This window comes from Rhinichthys klamathensis, unplaced genomic scaffold (assembly GCF_029890125.1).
Source record: "Rhinichthys klamathensis goyatoka isolate OS25496 unplaced genomic scaffold, OSU_Roscu_1.1 h1tg000417l_1, whole genome shotgun sequence".
In the NCBI taxonomy this organism is placed as follows: Eukaryota; Metazoa; Chordata; class Actinopteri; order Cypriniformes; family Leuciscidae; genus Rhinichthys; species Rhinichthys klamathensis.
This window is the reverse complement of record NW_026606915.1, coordinates 446,384-467,837: the sequence shown is the minus strand read 5'-3', so window position 1 is coordinate 467,837 and position 21,454 is coordinate 446,384. Positions and strand designations below refer to the sequence as shown.

Here is a 21,454-nt window from a genome sequence, read left to right as displayed (position 1 = left end):
TGCTTCTGCCTCAGACTGCAGAGGTGAAGGATCATTGACTCGCATCAGTGGGTTAAAGTGAAGGCTTGCAGATGCAGTGGCTGTTCTTTATAGTGTCAGGGCAGGTACTTGAATTTAACAGGCAGCAACCAGTGAAGCAAGGCAAAGATGGTGTGAAGTGGCCTTTTTAGGTTGACTGGCTAGATCAGGTGCCACATTCTAGATCATCTGTAGTTTAATTGTGCATGAAGGAAAGTTAACCAAGGTCAAGCCCACCTGTAATGACATGTTGTGCTGAATCCATGGGCTTGCTGGGATGACCATGATGCCCAACTCAGTAAGAACAGTTTGGTAATTCACTTTCAAAGATGTAGCAGAATGAGAAACAGGTTTATGCAACTTGAATTTGAATGAGTTTGAATTTGAATGGAATTGGCCACACAACAAAGAAAGCCAATTCTTCAATTTTGAATGAGTCTGTGGAAAGAATGGATGATCTGGAAACAACTTTTATCAGCCACAGGTTGTTACTGACAGACAGGAGGTCAGTCTCCATGAAGTGGCACACTTGAAGCTTGATTCAGGTTGTTCTAGGAAAGACCATATTAAAACGGCTTGTTCAAGTATGCTGCCAAGAACATGATAAGAACGGATGATCTGTAGTTTTCCACTATCTTTTTAGCAGTGAGGTAATTCAAGACTAGGGTTGCAAAGGGGCGGAAAATTTCCGGTAAATTTCCATGGGAAGTTAGGCTGGGGAATTTTTGGAAATATTCCATATTAGAAACTTTACATGGGAATTATGGGAATTAATGGGAATTTAGGGGAACTAACTGGGAATTCATTGTAATGTAATCGATATTTGTATCATATCCAAGCATAAATATAAACAGACGTCATAAGAAAACATCCATGCAAAATGTTTTCAACAGATATTTCAACAGATTTATTTAAGAACAGAACAAGTTTTAATTATTTTACTGAACAATCACTTGTTTCATGGAAGAACAAAAACAGGAATATTGGGTTAAATATTACTCATCCCCCAACCCCACTCAATAAAAAATGCACCCCCATCCAAAAATGTCCCATTCAAAATGTTAAATGAAAAAAAACCCTTCTCCCTCCAAAACAGCCACATGAGGTAGCTAGCATCTGCCTTATGTGGTAAATAAAGTTTTATTAAATAAAGTTATGCTAGCTTATTTAGCATCTAACTTATCAGCATTGCTACTAGATGAATACGTATGTGATATTTGCAATTTAAACATTTAATAAATATTTAATAAATATATTTCCCCATAATATCATCAAAACTTATTTCACTTTGTTTAGTCCACAGGCTCAAATATGTGCCTTCAATAGTCTTGTGCTTTGGGCTTCTGTAAATGTGATGGAGGCATGCACAGTGCCAGTAGGGGGTGTGGTCTCAATAGCCATGCAGTAAGCAGTGTTCTATGTGCATGTGATTGAGGAATGGCATGGATATTCAAGTGTATTTGAATGGCATCTGTTTGTTTTAGTCAATATTATGCTCAAATATACTTTTCTCAACTATATTTAAGTTCCCTATGAAGAGCCAACCCTCAACTTTGAAAATTCCCACTTTATTCCCGTTTATTCCCGTTTATTCCCATAAATTCCTGTTAATTCCCTTAAATTCCCATTAATTCCCATGGAAAGTTTCCATCTTTGAAAATTCCCAGAATTTTGCAACCCTATTCAAGACTACTTAAATGTGATCTGGAAGGTGTCTGTAACAAGTGATGCATTGATGATTTGTTTGAGTGCAGATGAGGCTGTGAATGTTCGAGAAAGGAGAAAGATGGAGGGATGGTGTTGGGTCCGAGTCCACCTTTGTCGAGTCCGAGTCGAGTCCAAGTCCTTAACAATCGAGTCCGAGTCCAAGTCCAAAGAGGGCCGAGTCGGACTTGAGTCCGAGTCCTTAACATCCGAGTCGAGTCCGGCCGAGTCCACAAAGATTTAAATTATTTGAAATTGACCTTTCACAAAGACCCGCCCCTCTTAGTTACTGTTGCTACATCCAACAATCCATTTCGCTCTCACTCCACATGTTCTCACACAGTGAAAAATATATTACGGAGCAAAGAGGACACTGACAATGCGCCAACAGACAAGACATCAATACACACCATTTTTTTAAGTTCAAGTCTGCTGACTTTAATCTACTAACTGGTTTGATTTGTTTGTCGGACAAAAATGGCGGATATCTACATTATGATTGGTCAGATCGCCTGTCAATCACATTCCGGCGAAAGGTCTCAACACTGAGCTCTTAAATTAATATTTTAAGCCTTACAAAATGATTGCAATGTATAGTTAGTTACAGTCATATATTTACCTATTGTACATCTTTCAGAATCTGCAAGGTAATGCTCAAGAATGCAACACGATGCATTAAAGGGTCACTTCACCCATTTGCATTAAGGTTTGTATTGTTAGAAACCCAGTCATATATAGAGCTGTCGCGATAGTCAATATATCGACTTATCGCACGATATATGGAAATGAGCGCGATCATTTTTGGTGCCGCGATATATTGCAACTGATAATTTGTTTTATTATTAAAAATAATAATTAGATTTATTTTTACATTACAATGAATGTCACCAACATTTTAGTTGATCGCGCTGCCTCTGTCATCTTGTCTGCACTCTGTGTCGGAGGCGGGGCTCAGGCAGCGTTTCCCCACACACACACACACACACACACACACACACAGAGATAGAGACACCGTCAGGTAAAGAGAAGGCGTGAACCAACTGCATTTTAAAGTGTTCTGCGACATCTACAGCGAGCCAGTTAGGAATAACGAGTCCAACATGGAATTGAGCCATGTGAGTGATTTTATTCAGAGTGAACACGGTGAATCTGACTGCAGTAACGTTAGATGTGAAAGATATGAATAAAAATGATGTTTATTCAGCCAGCTCACATACCTGTATTTACTTCCTTTTTTCGGTCGAAGTCCACAGTAGTCAATTGTCGAGTTCGCGGGCGCGATCATTAGTTATCTTAGTTACCAATGATCGTGCGCGCGAACTCGACAATCGACTACTGTGGACTTCGACCGAAAACAGGAAGTAAATACGGGTATGTGAGCTGGCTGAATAAACATCATTTTTATTCATATCTTTCACATCTTTATTCATATCTTTCACCGTGTTCACTATGAATAACATCACTCACATGGCTGTTCACTTAAAATGACACATCAAGGATGTTAACAGGTTTAAAACTAGCCCCGTTTAAGTCAACAGTGTGCACATTTTAAAAAGAGGATAACACGGTGTAGGAAACACCGATTTTTGTCGTTGTTCTCTGTACTGACAGCACTCCAAATTTACCAAAAAAATGAGCTCAATGTTAAAATTGACCGGAGTTCTCCTTTAAGCCCCACAAGGTAAACATGTTGGTGTTCCTTTCTCGGAATCTGCCTAACAATTAAAAAACGAATCTGACAGCAGAAATGTCCTGTTGATGCATCTGTGCCTTTGTGTGAGACACTTTAAAAGTTTAAATTGACATATTACTTTGTTTTGATCTAGTTCTTTATACCTTGCACTTTTTTGTTAACGAAAGTGTATTTATTTACTTGTTTTATTTATTTGGGATATATTTTTTCACATTTCACAATGTCTAAATATTGAATAGATTAAGAATAAAATGTTCTTTGAAACAGTGTATTTGCATTATTATGCTATTATATTGTCATTATGTAATCAGTGGCCTAAAATGGTCTGAAAATTACAATAATATCGTTTATCGCAATTAATTTTGGTGCAATATATCGCACAACAAAAAGTAGATATCGTGACAGCTCTAGTCATATATTATAATGATGGTGGAATTTTGCTTGTTTTTTTTCTGAGATGGGAGAAAAAAGGATTTAAGTGTTTTACTTCCGTCCTATCGTGACGTAAATATCGTCATTTTGCGTCACGATAGGACGGAAGATAAATTTCATTGCATATTAAGAAAACTACAGCCTTTAGCTCATTATTATTCAAGGGCGTGGGACCCACTCACCCCACCGGCCTATTACAGATCAGTGGGTGGGACTAAACCTGAAGAAACTAAACTATTAATCCGCCATCTTGCTTGGAAGACAGCAAGCTAAGCTAACAAGCGCTCAAGGAGTTAGATTTACCATAATGCCTGAATTTACGACACACGATATGGAAGACGAGGATTTTGAAAATCTTTTGCTCGAAACTGATGTTCGTGGCTATTTATACGAGCCACAATATAGCGAAGAGCAGCTGAGGCTGATGGAGGAACAAGAGGCGGCGGCGTCGGCTGCGGCAGCGGCCGCCGCAGGAGACCAGCCCGGCGCAGACGAGAAGCCCGGACTGGCTCGAGCTGGGCGGACTGCTGGTGCCTACATGTCGTGCTCTCGGCTCTCGCTGTGCGCTACGGACACAGATAGAGTCCGTCTGCTGCAGAGAATTTCAACGATCGCAATATCACCTGGACGAAACCTCTGAATCAGACGAGCACACGGACGTTTGTGTTGTGATCCATCCAAGTTTCGCACCGCATATGTTCTGACTGAACATCCAGGTAACTTTATCATCATCATGCAATAATTCACCATATAGAAAGAAATACAAACGAGGAGTAATTCACTAATGAGTTTGCCAATGTAACGGGGTTCGTTGTTGTGGGAAGAATGAGGCGGGAACCGGCAAACATTTAAACATTTTAATAGTAAAATAAACAAATACAAAACAAAAATATAAGCGAGCAGCCCCTCACTGCTGGCCACACACAACAGAAACAAAACACAACATAAAATCAGGCCTGTTCCTCTCTCGATCTGCCCTGTCGTCGCTCCTCGGTGAGAGACGCGAGAGAGACCGGTGCGTCTCACAGCTGTCGTTCATTATCACTCGCGCCACCGGCCTCGCGCTGTCCTATCACATCCCTCGCCCTCGTCCTGCTCGCCACAGCCAACTAACTAGAAATTTTGTGTGAAATGAATTTCTAACTCTGGTGGCAGCTAACGTTAGCCTTGTAGACGGAAAAGTGATTTCTCTGATGTTTGCGCTGTTCTGGATTAGTGGGAGTGGCTTGCGGAGCTGTGCAATGTGGTGCATTGTGGGAGTTGTTGTCTTGCATACAAATGCGCACTAAAGTTATTTTCTGTCTTTTCTCGGTCAAGAGGGCATCAAATTCAAAATTTCTTTTACATTTCGACTACATATATGACCCACTTTCAATAAAGATTAATGTTGAAATGGGTGAAGTGACCCTTTAAGGACCAGGGGTCAACTTTTGAGCAAGATGATGGTGATGTTTAAATTTTTCTTATTTTGTTTTACATGCTAATATCTTATTTAGCCTTTGAAGGGCATGACTAAATTGTTCTTATTTTGTTTATTAATTAATGAATTAATTTACACCAATGATCCACTTCAAAAGTTTACACCCCCTGGCTCTTAATGCTTCCCTCTTGAGCATCACTAAATGTTTGCAGGGTTTGTAATAGTCATGTATGAGTTCCTCAGTTGTCACCTGTGTGAAAAAATGGATCTCACAATCATAGTCACTGCTAAGGAGTCAAATATGCAGAAGATGCTTGAAAAGCAAAGAATGTGGAGGAGCTGGAGGATTTTTCTGAAGACGGGCAGTTTAACTGTTCGGGACAAACAATGGACTCATGAACAACCATTACAAAAAAAAAAAACTGTGGTGGATCATTCAGGTAATGACACACAATATTAAAAATCAAGCCTATGTCATTTGTTTTGTATTTTGTGTTTGTATTTTGTCTTGTGGGCTAGGCTATTAAACACCTGTTATGTGAAAAGCTTTTTCAGGGCAGTACTAAACGAAACAATGTTTTTATGATCCTAAATAAAAAATAAATAAATAAAAACATTTAGGAGATTCTGCAAGGTGTAAACGTATGACTAAAGTGTAAATGTAACAAAAATCATAACATTTTTAGAAGTCAAAATGTTGCTATGGTTATCACGTTCTCATGTGTTGCTATGGTTACTTTGTCAATCATCGCAATTTCACGACTCACAGGACTAAAATTTAGCGGATTTACTTCCACATTTAAATGTAGTTATCACTCTTTATAATTTCCAGTGTGAATGTAACTACTGGTCCTCCAGAAGCATGAAAAACAAAACTATTATTTAGATTGTCAATAGGGCTCCCTTTAAGCCATCACTTACTTAGGCCTACCGCGTTCTGCACTCTCACTTAAACTCGTCATAAACACTGAAGTTATCCACACTGCACAGTGAATCTCTTATTTACATCGCGTCTAGACTTTGTTGTTTATGAGGGGATTTGCGAAAGGATAAAGCTTGCGCTGATTCTGAACATTTTGAGCAAATTCTCCACATGGTGACTCTATAAACGCCTCTGATTTGCCACTGCGTTCATGCGCTTAATATACATGTCTGTGATTGGCTACAATGCTCAACGCTGAAACCGCACAAGTAGTTTCGTTTCTTTTTTGAATAATATTGTGTCCTCCAGTGCCCGGACTCGATTGTACTCGGAAAATTTGTCAAGTCCGAGTACAAATTCACCCGAGTGCGTGACAAGTCCGAGTCCGTTCAAAATTGGACTCGAGTCCGAGTTCGAGTACCCCAACTCTATCAGTAGTTGATGGCAGCGGATGGAGTTCAGAGGGCAGGTGGTAGATCAGTTGGAAACTTCAGCCTCAGAGAGGGGAACTGTTTGTGAAAGTATGGTGTGGCTGCTGATGGCTAGCACCTTTTTTAGTGTAAAAAGTGACAGTCTTCCGCAGTGAGAAAAGTGGTGTGCGGAGGTGGAAGAAGAGAGAGGAGAATGACATGAGCAGTCTGCAGGCGTATGACCTGATGATCATGGTGTGTTGGTATAAGTGGCTTCTGCCACTTTTATTAAAGGGTTAGTTTACCCCCGAATGAAAATTCTGTCAGTAATTACTCACCCTCACGTTGTTCCAACCCCGTAAGACTTTCGTTCATCTTCGGAACACAAATTAAGATAGTTTTGATTAAATCTGAGAGCTGGATCACTGCTCCATAGGCTTCTAAGGGATCGAAACTTGCCGACCCAGAAAAGTTAAAGACATAAAGACCTCGAGATAGTTCATGTAGTGTAACTGCGCAGCGCTTCTGTGTTGTACTTCACACGTAGGCTCACTATTGGCCAACGCTGGTCATGTCATGTGTGTGATGCGTGTGACGTACAACACAGAAGCGCTGCGCAGCGCTCGAGGCGCTCGAGGCCCACAGAGAAGGAAATGAATAGTTGAATAAAGTCGTTTTTTTGGGGCGGTTTTTGCGCACAAAAAGTATTCTTGTCGCTTGATGAACTTAAGATTGAGCCACTGTAGTCACTTGGACTATTTTAACGATGTCTTTAACTTTTCTGGGCCAGCAAGTTTCAATTCCTTAGAAGCCTATGGAGGAGTGATCCAGCTCTCAGATTTAATAAAAAATATCTTAATTTGTGTTCCGAAGATGATCAAAAGTCTTACGGGGTTGGAACAACATGAGGGTGAGTAATTACTGACAGAATTTTCATTTTAGGGTGAACTATCCCTTTAAGATGAAAAAAGGCCCTTCTGAAAAATGTAACTGCTTCTCTGGGGTCATGTGATCTCTTTTGGACTTCAAACAGATTCTGATGAAAGTTTATCCTTAATCATGCTGTTCTGATTATTTTATTAATATTAGCTTACTCAAGTAAAACATTTTTTTTTTTTTTTTTTTTTTTTGCTCTTGTCCTATTTGTTTTGACTTTCTGTCAGCTCTTTTAAGAGCTCAGTTCTTCTGCCACTTGCCCATTTCATCAGTTTGGTTCGGCTTTAACTCCACCCAGTTTGCATAAATATTTACAGTAATTCTAGATTTTTCAGACTAAATTTTTAGAGTGAGATTTAAGACTAATATTTGAAATAAATAGATTCGCATTTATATTTAGCAATAATGTCTTTATTTCATAAAAAATGTTTAATATTAAATGCAAAAAAGTGATATCATAAAATCTTTATAACAATTTTTTCTTGGGGCTGCATGTGTATCTTTGGTTATTTGTAGGACACAGTATTTTAAAGCCAGAGCTCCACAATATGCCATTGTGTATTTGCACAAAATGTACTGTATGTGAAATGACTGCATTTGCTATAGTTATAAGCTAATTGTGCTTAAAATATACATCATTATAGTGCTTTGGGGAATGCGCTGTGCAAGGCTTTTTGCTTTGTTTCAGATGTGCTTATATACAGATGTTCAGAGGATTCAGATGTTGCTAATAAACATGCTGTTCTGAATCTTTACTTTCATGTGAGGGAACTGTTTCCCTCTCGGCTTCAATATAGAGGACTTCAATATACAATCACATTTGCATAATGAATTATACTAATGCTTTTAAGAAATAATATTGAAAAGTAACAGCCAGATCAATAAAATGATTTTCTATAAATCTCAGCTCAGTCAAGAGGTGCATTGATTTGTTTTATGTGATGGCCATCTAGTGTTTGAACAGATGCATCACACATAACATTTTTTAGTGCTTGCAGTTATTTAAAATCTCGAAAAAATTGTAAGTGAGGAGATGTACATGGAGTAAGAATGAGCATATCAAAGAAGATATGAGGATGTTTAAAGGAAAGGGTGGTAGTGAAATGCCTGCAGGAGAAATATAATCAAACATATAGAGTTCAGACAGGGAGGAAATAAGGAGAGCCTGAAAGTCGATAGAACTTTGTTTCAGGGAATGCAGTTGTTGTCACGATTAAAAAGTTATCATAAAACAAGCACACAAATTCTACATTCCCAAAAGTATGCAAGTAATACACATTCCCACAAATTCTTCCATTACTGGGTTCAGAATTGCAACAAAAACTGTTCTGGTGCAAATTTAACCCATGTCTATAATTCAAACTGACATCAAGTAGCATTGAGCGTACCTACAAGGTTATATTCTTCCATGATTATTCACTTAAATGGGCCAATGTTACTATAAAGCCAAACAACATCAGTAATCATTTTACACAGTGCGGTGTTACATAAATAGGTACTGCGAGTTCCACAACTGGACAGAAAAGCCTAAAGTTGTATAATACATCAGCAGGAATATCTTCAACCTTTGCCTAGTGGAGCCTTGACAATAGAACACACAAACACCCTGCCAGATACAGTGCCCTCAGTGAATTAGCCAGGTCACATATAATCACCAGCGCTCTTTAAAACGAAAGAAAGCAAATGGATCATTATCGCGAAGACCAAGAACGTTTGATTTTCACTGCCCACAACCGCATAGCATCCATCACAATAAACTAAATCTCTGTTGCACTAACAAGCATACTTGTTACTTAATTAGTGCTTCTGGTGGGTACATAAGAGATACAAATGCAATGTTGCTCTAATGTGTTCTATGCAGCGAAATGTGATTTAGAAAGACGGAGACCATACAAAATAAGTTGCTTATATAAAATGTCTTTGACATTGAAACAGCAAGGGTGAAAAGTCACAAAGTGTTCTGCGGAGATTAAAGGATGATATAGCGTGGTAGGAAGTGACTGTTTCAAATTGGCAGGGCTTGCCATGCTCCTTGCTACTGGAGCTCATTAAAGAGAAAGTTCTCACTTCATCATCCCTTCTGAATAATTCTGAATATAGTCTTTACAGGTTTCACCACAAAAGCAGCACCCTAGGGCCCTATTAATTGTTTTTGTAAATCTTTATCATCCGAACATGATAATGGAGCAGTTTTGGTAGCTTTGGGTGTACTAAGAAGTGTTTGTTAAAGTCGGGTTTCTAATATTTCAAACTTAGTGAAAATCCATTTGTTGGTTTATGTATTTGTTTTGGTTAAAATAGTGTACAATAGTTATTTAGTGTAATTTCACAGTGCTTGGAGACGGTCTCAATGAATGTGTAGGTATGGCCATTACACTGATGATGAGTAAGAGAGAGAGAGACTCTGTCCGTCCGTTTTCTCTGTTGTTTTTGTTGGATATTTTCTTCAAATTTTTGTGTTGTGGTTTAAAAAAAAAAAATATATCAACAGGCATTTTCTTCATTTTAGAAGTACATCTTTAGCATATTAATTCCCTAAGCATTTATTCAGCCATCAAGCAGTATTTTCTAATCACTGCTGATAATGGGATCTGCCCTGAAACTGGCAGATGAATCAATTCTTGTGGGTGTATGCCTGAGGATATTCAACACCTTACATGTACTCGCACGTTCAAATATATTTGCATGCATACACATAAACTGATTAAAATACACAAACATACTGTGGAACATATTTTCCATACCATTGGTTTGCAGCGAGAAGGTAGTGACATGTAAACAGCAGTATGTAATTGCTTTTGTGTGTAGGTCAAGAAGTAATTAGATTCTGTTGTGAACTGCTTGTTTATGTGTGTGTGTGTTTGTTGTGCTTGTTTGTTTGTGTGTGTGTGTGTGTGTGTGTGTGTGTGTGTGTGTGTGTGTGTGTGTGTGTGTGTGTGTGTGTGTGTGTGTGTGTGTGTGTGTGTGTGTGTGTGTGTGTGTGTGTGTGTGTGTGTGTGTGTGTGTGTGTGTGTGTGTGTGTGTGTGTGTGTGTGTGTGATGAAGACCTGGTCCTGATTGTGTTTTGCAGATGTTGGATGATGCATGCTGAAGTTAAAATAAATGCTACTGGTTAAGTGGTTGACTTTTACCCTAAGCTACACTCACTTATCACCATTCTGATAGAGTTCAGGAGTTTGGCATGTGGAATAGTTTGTCTGGTCACATCCATAAATGTCATCAGCTGTTCTGTATAGTTATTTTTTTCTGAGTATATACAGAAGCAATTAATTTGAGCTGCACTATGATTATTCTGTTTAAGAATTGACCAAAAAAGACCAATTATTTACATCTAAATGTAATCTTTTGTGTTGTTGTTATTGAACCTGTTATGCAGTACCGTTTTATATTTATTTTTTTAAATGAATATGCTTGTGTGTGTTTGTTAAGATGGCAGTTAGTAGGAAAATTTAATAAAATGAAAAAAACTTTAAATTGAAACTTTATTAATTATAGCTTATTGATACAATCAACAGGATGGAACCTAATAGGATGGATATAAAGACATTGATCAGGAAGGTGAATTTAGAAATTCTTATTTTTGTATCCATAGAAGCTCCATTTTAGTGTATTGAAGATTCTGGCAAAAATAAAATCAAAATAGTGATATTAATTCAATTTAATTAATAAATGAACATTTATAAAATCACCCCATTGTTCACTTTATTATAACATTGATTTCCATTTTTAATACTTTTTCTATTAAGACATACGTCGTTGGGACATAAAAATGTACCGCATACTAGAACGACCCTATACATGCACATGTTTATTGCTGTCACGTAATATATGATAAGCATGTGTACAGTGTCTTCATGCTTTCTCTGTTTAAATCCCACTCACTAATATCTCTATCTCTGGGAGCTTCTTGCTCAAGTTGTCAGATCTGATTGGAGGACAATCCTCTTTCCACATACCTGCACATTAAACCCAATCTCCCACTGACACTGGTAAACGGAGGTTGCTATGGATACACACCCTGCCTTGAAGAGTTGCATAATCTTCTCACCGTCTCAGGATACCTTGAGTGACAGGAGAACCCCGCATCCAAGGAGGAAAGCAGGAAGAGGAGGAGCTTCCCACTCGGTGCAGTACTTAGTATTCCACCCAGGTCTCTGTGACATCTCTCACATCTGCATGGCCAGGTGATGCCTGTGAAGAGTGGGGATTGATTGCTGAGATTCATTATTACGATCTGCTCCACAGGGATGCCGACCTAGTGACTGCAGTGCACAATGGCCAACTCTTCTACTGCATTCTCTCCATTTCTACTGCACCATTTATTTGTTTAAACACTTCTCCCTAAGGGAGATTTTTTTTTCCCTGACACGTTTTCAGAGACAAGGGCATATAAAACCGTATAATAAACACTGGATTATTAAACCCATCCAATGGAAGGGAGCAGTTCAATCCAGTGTTGCTCTCTCTCTCTCTCTCCCCCCCCCTCTCTCTACTCCATTATCCTTTCGATGGTCAATGCGTCATGTTTGGAAAGGATGGAGTGTGCAGGGATGGAGGAGCAGGAGGGGGCTACAGAGGAAGAGAAAAGTGAGGGAATAGAGGAGAACAGGTCAGAGGAGTACAAATAGAAGAGATTGGGAGGGAATCAGGGAAATCTTTCCTCTCAGTTTTTCATTTGTGACCCAAAAGACTTAAACAAGAGAAAGATGTGGTGTTAAAAATGCAAAGATCAAAATGTATCATTTTTCCCATCTGCTTTCCATTATTCCTCATCAATTCCAGTGCTTTGCCTTCGCAGCAACTCTCAACCTCATTCTACAGCATGATCTCCTGAATCTTTTGTTTTTCCTTCTCTTTGTCAGTACGTACAATCATTCATGTTGCTTCCATCCATATATTTTATTTTCTCTCTCTCTCTCTCTCTCTCTCTCTCTCTCTCTCTCTCTCTCTCTCTCTCTCTCTCTCTCTCTCTCTCTCTCTCTCTCTCTCTCTCTCTCTCTCTCTCTCTCTCTCTCTCTCTCTCTCTCTTTCTCTCTCTCTCTCTCTCTCTCTCTCTCTCTCTCTCTCTCTCTCTCTCTCTTTCTCTCTCTCTCTCTCTCTCTCTCTCTCTCTCTCTCTCTCTCTCTCTCCGGGTTCTTCAAGACAGTGCCGCTCTGCTGCTCTACATCACAGCTACTGTTTCCCACTCTTCTCTCCTCCACTCAGCTTCGCTCCTCTTCTCTTTGCTTCTCTCCACTCATTCAGACCGCATGCTCCCCGTCATCTCTGGCACTGTTGGGTCTGCGTGGCCAGTGGAAGTGGACCCGGACACCCTGTATGGTCTGAAGGTGTTTTCCCGTTCCTGTGGATCTGTGGGGAGGGGAGGGAGGGCAGGGAGGGGGTGCAGGTGAAGGGCTCCGTGTCGGGGGAAACAGGTTGCGCGGCTTTGCGGCAAGAGCTGAGGAGGGTCATGCTTAATGAGTTAAGAGGATTTCGGACAGAGACCACTCTTGCATCGCAGCCCCAATGTGGGGCCCTTTTCCGGATGGCGGGAACGTCCGGCCGGGAGCGACGAACCAGCTGGATGCTCCTCGGCCACTCAACTGGACCATACGGAAACTGTGTCATGCAGCTTTCCTTCCGTCTGTGCGCCTGCTTAAGGTACCCGTGGGATGGCTAGATGGGGGGGAGGAAAGAGACAATGAGGTCTTTTTAAGAGAAAAATGCATAGGAAATATTTATTTTGTCTTGTACTAATTGAATTAGTTGTTGAAAAGAGGGAAATGGTGAACAAAAAGACTTGAAAGCTCTTTTTTAAGCAGAATTTGAGTTTATCTGATACATTGTCTCTCTTGAAACGAGTACTGTGACCTATGGGATTGATTCTCTAAAGCATTTTCGTCTTCTCCGAAATTCACTGCTTCATAGATTCACTGCTTTTTCAATCAGTGCGCTGAACCAGCAAACTTCTCCGTCTTATTTGATAACGACAGGTACTCTGCTCATGTGGAAGTATATTGTCAGTTCGAACTGTTGAGGTCTAGCAGCTAAAATAAAAATGACATCACGTGGTGTGCAATAAGTGCTGTCAGCCTCTCAAGTGTAATGCTTTATTGCTTGCCCACAAATCACTTACAAATTGCACATGCCTTACATTACCAGCATAGCGTTTCACATGAATCAAAAACTTATCAATTGTATGCATGATAAAGATTATTACCTTTGTTGTGATATTTTGCTCAGAGGTGTTAGCTAATAGGTAGTAATAAAGCTTTCCTGCACACTTGGGACCATGGTAGTTGCTTTATGAGAGGGAAAGCTCCTGAGAGATCTCTGCTGGTAGTATAGTAATGTACCCAGTATGCAATGTAATTTCTTTTTTGTTTTATTGTCAGTGATGTTATATACCTATTTTCTGCTCGTATTATAGTAATAGTACAGTAAAGATAGGTCACAGACAGTCCTTTCTTATGTTTAGCATTCTCAGGGGTGAAATGCTCCCTCGGTCATGACTCACAGAGTTATGAGTGGATCATTATGTTCTTGGTTCAGTTTTTCAGCTCTAAAGGTGTAGTATTAGAGAGAACTGTGAAACACAAAGGACTGGTCCTATTCAGGGTTCCAAAAGAAATGACTACGGTGTCAGTAGCCGTGTTTCCATTACAGATCTGCGCAAAACTTTTGCGATATTTTCTAAATGTCGATAAATTATTGCAAAATGACTGTGTTTCCATTTACCGATGTTATGCGACTAAAATGTCATTTTTTCTTGTCACGATAAGTCATTCCAAAAATCATGGCAACGGATGTCAGTAGGTTTAAGTATATCGCAGCCACTGCAATTGAAGCAGATGTAGGCGATCCAAGCATTAATGACCAAGCAAAGCCCCTTATACTTGGGAGCGGCCACGTATGAGGTGTTTCTGGGTGTTTTCTCCCTTCTATCTGCTTCGAGGTCTTAATAAATTATGGCATTTCTTTGTTGTTTAGAATCCAGTATTCCCGTAATTCTTTTGTCTTTTATGAGTTTAATAAAAAACTCTGTCTTGTCTTCTGTCCAATCATACCACGCCATCTTTAAAGAATGATCGAATTTTACATACGCCATGCAGGTGACCTGTAATTGCGAAATAACTTTTCATTGCAATTTGCGCATTGCCTGAAAAACCACCTCATGCGAGCGTAGAACATCTGGGAGTTTTTGCGAAATTTGACGTGTTTCCATTTTCAATTTCAATTTGCGCAATTTGAAGGGTTATGGAAACGCATCTATTGACTCCTAAAATGAAAAAAATTAGGAGCCAAATGACCTTTAGTTGACATATTACTCATTTGCTTGAAAAAGATGGTTAAAAATTGCTTCACTGAGTGAGTTTCTTTCTTACACTAGTCTCTGCTGTGTGCCCCTGCATTTTAATATGTTGACTGTGATGATTTACTGGCTAAGTTGTATAAACTATAGGGTGTTTTGTTTTCTAGTATTTCATATGAAGTTGTTCCAATTTGATGTTGTCGCTCTAATGGTCTTGATTGTTTTTGTGTAATAAATAAAGTAAACTGTTAAGATGGTTTAGGTTCCAGCATGTCTTGCAAAGGTCTAGTCCGTTCAGCCTTACAATTGGACCTCATATGTTAGACAATAAAAAAAATTGTAAAGTATGAATGTTTTTAGAAAGCCATTATTAATTGATTACAATAACAAAACTCGTGAATGTTTATCTTTAATTACACACCATGAACAACCAATCAGTAAACGGATTCTCACAAACCTTAATATCCAGTGTATTATGCTAAAGTAAGCTATTTTCTGTGAAAACACTCATAGATAAATAACTACAAGAATAACAAAGTAAAGCAGTAAACAGTTAAGAATTAAACTCCACACGTGTTTAGGATTACGATAATAAATTAAAATAAAATAACAACTGTCAAACTGTTTTTGTATAGCTAAAATAACTGGAAGCGGATAACACCAGATGCCTCGCACATTTGAGTTACAAATGGCCAACTTCACAGGTTTTCGTGTAAACAAAAAGAGTCACGGTTCTAAATGATACACTGTTCAAGTTAGTCTGATTCAAACCGCTAACATGTTCAATGCTGTCTCGTGAGTCTTTTTGAGTGATTCGTTAAAAAGAACCGAAGTGTACGGCATCCGAATGTTCGCAAACAGAATACCGTTGCAAAACTGTTTAGAATTTGTTTCTACTCCTGAGCGAAGAACGAGGGAAAGATTTTGCCACGGGTCATTTGTTCACGAATCAGACATAACAGCCTGTCCTGTGCTACAGTATGTGACACAAACGCATATGAACAAGTACAAAGCTTTCCATATGATGTCCAATTATACCATATTAACTAGAAATTAAAATATTGTCGCACGTTTTATTTGTTTTGTCGCCATTGGGAACATTTTAGTTGCGTTTTAAAGCCTTGATAGTCATGTAAGTATATAGTGTATAGTAAACATCGACTCTTTGCTGCTTGGGAATCTGAATTGCAAAAGTATGAGATGTGGTTGTGTAATACATTCTATTGCTGAGTTACATAACAGTGATGGTGGGAATTTAGATTGATCATGGTTTACCAATGCAGCATATTTAACCCACAGTATGTGTTGGCTTCAAGGTAAATGTTTTTGAGTGAATGTTCTGGGTTAGAGGGCAGATGTGGTTAAAACTGCAGGTGCTCTGTGTAGGTGACTGACCAGAGGAGTTGAAGATTATAGGAGTTGGACAGACAGATGCCCTACAAATGAGATTATCTCAGCGATGAGTAAACAGCTGTATGTTTGTCCAGCTCTGCTGTAGTTTGCCAATAGTGCACTGAGGTGGCGGATATTTCACTATTTGTGCATGTTTGTGAGTATGTGTGTGTGTGGGGGGGGGAGTTCAATAGCTGGCAGGCCACTGCTATCCAGCATAGCAACACTGTCAACCTTCCGGATGTAATGAAAATACCTCAGAGCAAATGAAGGTTTGTGATTGATGTGGCTCTATCTGTCATCGTACTGAAGCTAATCTAATTTGCTGATGCCTTCGTTTGGTTATCATGCAACACTGGTAATGAAACAGATGCTTTGGCACTCTGCACCAATTTCACATGGTTTGTATTCATGAGTTTTTTATAGATGCAGAAATGTAGAAGTACAATCTTCCATCATATAACGGAATTCTATGATTTTCTTTTCTCACCCTCATGCTGATCCAAATCTGCATGCTGTTATTTTTCCATAAAATACGATCAAATGATTTAATTCATCCTTTTCTTTTGTACACATTGAAAGTTTAAAGTATACCAGCACCACCTCTACCAAGCTCCAAAAATATTATAAAACTATTATAAAAGTAGTGTATACAACTATATTCCAGGTTTTCTGAAGCCATACAATAGCTGTAGTGTTACAATTAGCATATAGTTTGGATTGGCGGTATGGTTCCGTTCTGGGCCAGCCTAGCATGGATAAGAGCAGGGAGAGCAGAAATAACCCGCCTTAGGGTAAACAGAACAGAACCAACATGAATGTATGCAGATATCATTAATTCAAGATTTTAAAGTACAACAAAATTCGAGAATTTTTTTCTGATTCAAGGGGAATCAGAATGCCAAATCCTGACTGGGCGAGAGGAGGAGCTGGGGATGGAGGAGGGTAATTAGCTCCTGAGAAACACGACAGCTGTTGATAATTCATGAAGGAGATTATATATGTATACAGTGATAGGCGTCGTATTCCTATAGGTAGACGTGGATCAGCCGAGAGTCAGCTGATGCGAGCTTGACTAATGTAGTCGACACAGTAGTCGATTGTCGAGTTCGCGGGCGCGATCATTGGTAACTAATATAACTAATGATTGCGCGCGCGAACTCGACAATCGACTACTGTGGACTTCGAACGAAAACAGGAAGTAAATACAGGTATGTGAGCTGGCTGAATTAACATCATTTTTATTAATATCTTTCACATCTACTGCAGTCAGATTGACCGTGGTCACTCTTAATAACACCACTCACATGGCTGTGCACTTGTAATGACACATTAAGGTTGTTAAGAGGCTAAAAGCAGGTTTAGAACTTGCCCCATTGAAGTCAACAGGGTGCGAATTTTAAAAAGAGGATAACACGGTGTAGGCAACACCGATTTTTGTCGTTTTTGTCTGTACTGACAGCACTCCAAATGTACAAAAAAATTAGCTCAATGGTAAAATTGACCGGAGTTCTCCTTTAACTTATATTGTGCTCTGATCTAACTGTTGCATACTTTGCGCAAAATGTTTATGTAAAGTTTTGTAACAAATTTCATGATTCATTTAGCAATTGACAAAAAGGAATGTGTGCAATTGGATTAGGTTATCCTCAGCAGCTCAGTATTTTGTTTAAAGACATCTGTCAATTATGTGATAATTAAGATTAATTCGATTTGTGGGCATGCTCGATGCTGGAGTGAAAATCCAGAGTGGAAACATTCCTATTATATACAGTTAATGTTAAAGTTTCATATGTCTTATGTAGGCTATTTCTTATATTCACTAGCCTGAGTAAACTCATTATGTCAAATGGGATATTCAGCATGCATAGCTCAGAATATTTCATTGTCATATTTAATTATTTATTGTCAGTTTATTCTAAATTATGTATTACTATTTGCATTAATATTTAAGATTACAAGAGTTACATTGGTTATCAGTATTAAGAAGCGTATTTAATCTGCTCTATGATAATCCAAGTCTAAGGACAAATGCAGTCTCGTGGCTCTCCTCATGGTGTTTCAGAAGAGTGAAACCACATCTCAACAGCAAATGTCTTCAGGGTTGGTGGCAGGTGTTAGGACTATATACTGTATATTGAATATTATCTCAGTGACACACTCTGACAATCTCATCTCTCTCTCATTCTCTCTCTCTTTGGCTCACTCACATGTCTCTCTTTTCTCCTTTCTTTCTGCACAAAAGCCTATTTACCGTACTTTAATATACTCACTGTGTGGAAAAGGGATTGATATAGTGATGAAAGACCGATTTTCAATTCTGCTGTACACTGCAATTAAGCACTTAATCTTTAGAGAATCATCGAATACACAAATAGCTACCTAAAGAAAATACTCAACAGGATTAAGGCACACGCATTTTTTTCATGCACTGACATCTCAGCAACTTGGATTTACAGATGTATTACTCAATTAAATTAATATATTCCCGTACAAGACATGGTAATAAATGTTTTAGCTCCCTAACAAGCCAAATCCAAGTAAAACTTTGTCAGTATTGCTCAAGGAGAAGTCATTTGCACATTTAATGTGGGTTTTTTTTTTCAAAAGTGAATTTACTGTGAATATTTATTTTCACATTTTCTTTGGTTTTGATTGTATGGTGAATTTCAATTTATAAATTGAAAATGCACCTTGCACTAAATACACACCACTATTTTCGGGCAGAGAGGAATTAGTGTGTGTGTGTGTGTGTGTGTGTGTGTGTGTGTGTGTGTGTGTGTGTGTGTGTGTGTGTGTGTGTGTGTGTGTGTGTGTGTGTGTGTGTGTGTGTGTGTGTGTGTGTGTGTGTGTGTGTGTGTGTGTGTGTGTGTGTGTGTGTGTGTGTGTGTGTCAATTAATGTAAACTGCTGATTGAAGCAAACTCTTGTAAATGGAAAAGTGGACATCTAATTCTTTGTGATTGTAAGCAAGAAGACTGATGCCTTGTAATAAGAAAATGTTGAAAACTGTATAATGGTTATGTGTCTAGGCTTATGCAAAGTTTGATGCTATAATCTTGAGTCTATAGCAAGTCTGACCCAGATATTAGAGGTATTGTGCTTCTATTCTGGCCTCTGCTGTTAGTGGATTGAGGGCTTCTTCGTTTCATGAGAAGTTCAATAAATGTATTATAAATAATTCCTGCTGCTGTGATTTAAGTTAAATTATGATATTTAGTTGAAAATGCATTATGTGAAAAGGTGGGCAACTCGTCATTGGCAGGATTGCATCTATCATTATTCAATCAATCAACATAAAAGACAGTCTGGTACATCTTCCCATACTTGAGGAGTGAATTTCTGAAGCACCGGTCTTTGATCACAGAGACCTTGGACAACAAAAGCCTGACCTTCTTTTGATAAGTGATGCATGTTTTTTACATGTAAGTCTATGCGAAAACATCTTCATGTCTAAATTAATAAAATTTGCATTGCTTTGAGTCAAATGGTGAAAATCTGAGCCGAAAAATAGTACCAACAGCTTCAAATGAAGTGCGTCTGACTTTGTGGTTAAAAAAATGTCTCTTAAAAGCTTGGACAATCCTTCTGTATTCTGATCTTTATTCTTTTGAATGTTAATAGCAAAACATAAAAAGCAATAGTTCACCCAAAAATGAAACATAATTTACTCACCCTCATGTCGTTTCAAACCTGTATCACTTGCTTATGTCAAAACATAGTAGTTTTGAAAAATGTTTTCGTCCATACAATGAAAGTCAATGGGGTCCAAAACAACATTGGACCTGATTAACTTTAAATGTGTGGACCAAAAAAAAAGCATTTTAATGAGTATTATAATTTTTAGTTTAATTATGCCTTTCAATTTGAGAGTCTGAATGAATTTTCTATGATTGCTCATTACATTATCTTTAGGTTTGATCTCAAAGACAACATATTTAGACATATTTTTAAACATATTTTAGTCTTTGAGCAGTAAATCAGTTTGATTCTGGGCTTTCAAAGTCAATAGAATTCTTTTCAGAGTTTCTCAAATGTATTTTAAAATTAATTTTGGTTTAAAATAAATGAGCACCATGTGCTTTGATTTAGTCTTGAATAAAGGACAAAAAAACATTGCATCACCATGCACCTCCTTCTGGTTTGCTGCAATTTCCCTGGAAAACATGAACGGTTTCAGTGATGAGGTGAAACGGGACAGTCTTCCCTCCTTTTTTCTAAATGGAGAATTTGGAATTAGCCTCCCTCAATGGGAAAAATCATGAATGGGCTCTGAACGAGACCGGCCCTTTGAAGTTGCCCAGAAGTAAAAAGCTTCCCTTATCTTTAAAATGTGTGGTAAAATGTGCCACATAGCCGTGTCAAAGACGTAAATGAGAGTCTCAGAAATGGAAATCACTTTTAATCTTTTTTTTGTCTTGTCTTTGCTCTTGCAAATGGTCTCTAGGCACCTGATCCAATCAAGTATATCCTCTTCATGTGTGCTTTAAGATGCCCTGTCAGCACGTTTGGCGTGATGCATTCTTATATGCTCTCTCTCTGTGTGTGTGTGTGTGTGTGTCCATTTACACACTGTGATTTGTGTGGCCAGAATAAATTTAATGTGTGAACACAGAAAATGAGAGTGGAACCAAGGGCTATTTTCAGGAACCCCTCTCTTATTGGGTGTTTGTGCGTACACACACACACACACACGCACACAGTCCCCACATTTCAGATTTAATGGAAATTGGACCTATGCTCCAGTTTCTTTCTCATTCCTTAAAGTGAGCTATTTCTGTCTCCTCACCCCAGAGTCCCAGATCTAACCCTCCACCACAGCTGTCCCTGGCCCACTACACCTATTTTTCACTCAATCACTCCCTCATGTTCTCACACAATCATTCCTATCCTTCCATGTCCTTGATTTATTAATTTATTTCCCCTCTTTATGAATCTGGACAGCATGTTCTCTCATTTGTCTATGGTGTGAATGGCATGACGTTTCTGCGTGTATCCCGGCCGAGCTTAGAATAGCTTCCATTGTTTCAGGAATAGAAACACATGGGGCTTCACCATGTCTGCTACAAAATACTTTCTTCTTACTTCTTGAAATAGAAGTTCCCATATAACTCTACTGTAAAGGTGAGCGCAGGGCATGATTGGATTGTTTTTCTGTGTCTGTCTATCTGTCCGTCTGTCTGTCTATCTATTGATTCATCTGTCAATTGTCTGTCTGTCTATGCATCAGTCTATCT

General features: G+C 38.7%; 1 protein-coding gene across 13 annotated transcripts in view; it reads left to right on the top strand.

Annotated features, from left to right (window-relative positions):
• The window catches only part of trpm3 (transient receptor potential cation channel, subfamily M, member 3), a 186,091-nt gene that overhangs the window by 13,014 nt on the left and 151,623 nt on the right, over positions 1–21,454 (top strand). For 5 of the 13 annotated variants that reach the window (XM_056235211.1, XM_056235210.1, XM_056235209.1 and 2 more), the window contains exon 1: positions 12,684–13,175. The exons of the other annotated variants lie outside the window; for them this stretch is intronic. In XM_056235211.1, coding sequence (XP_056091186.1) covers positions 13,041–13,175 — 135 coding nt within the window. In that variant the 5' untranslated portion in view covers positions 12,684–13,040. Of the gene's footprint in view, positions 1–12,683; positions 13,176–21,454 lie in introns of those variants that run through there. 13 annotated transcript variants of the gene reach the window in all.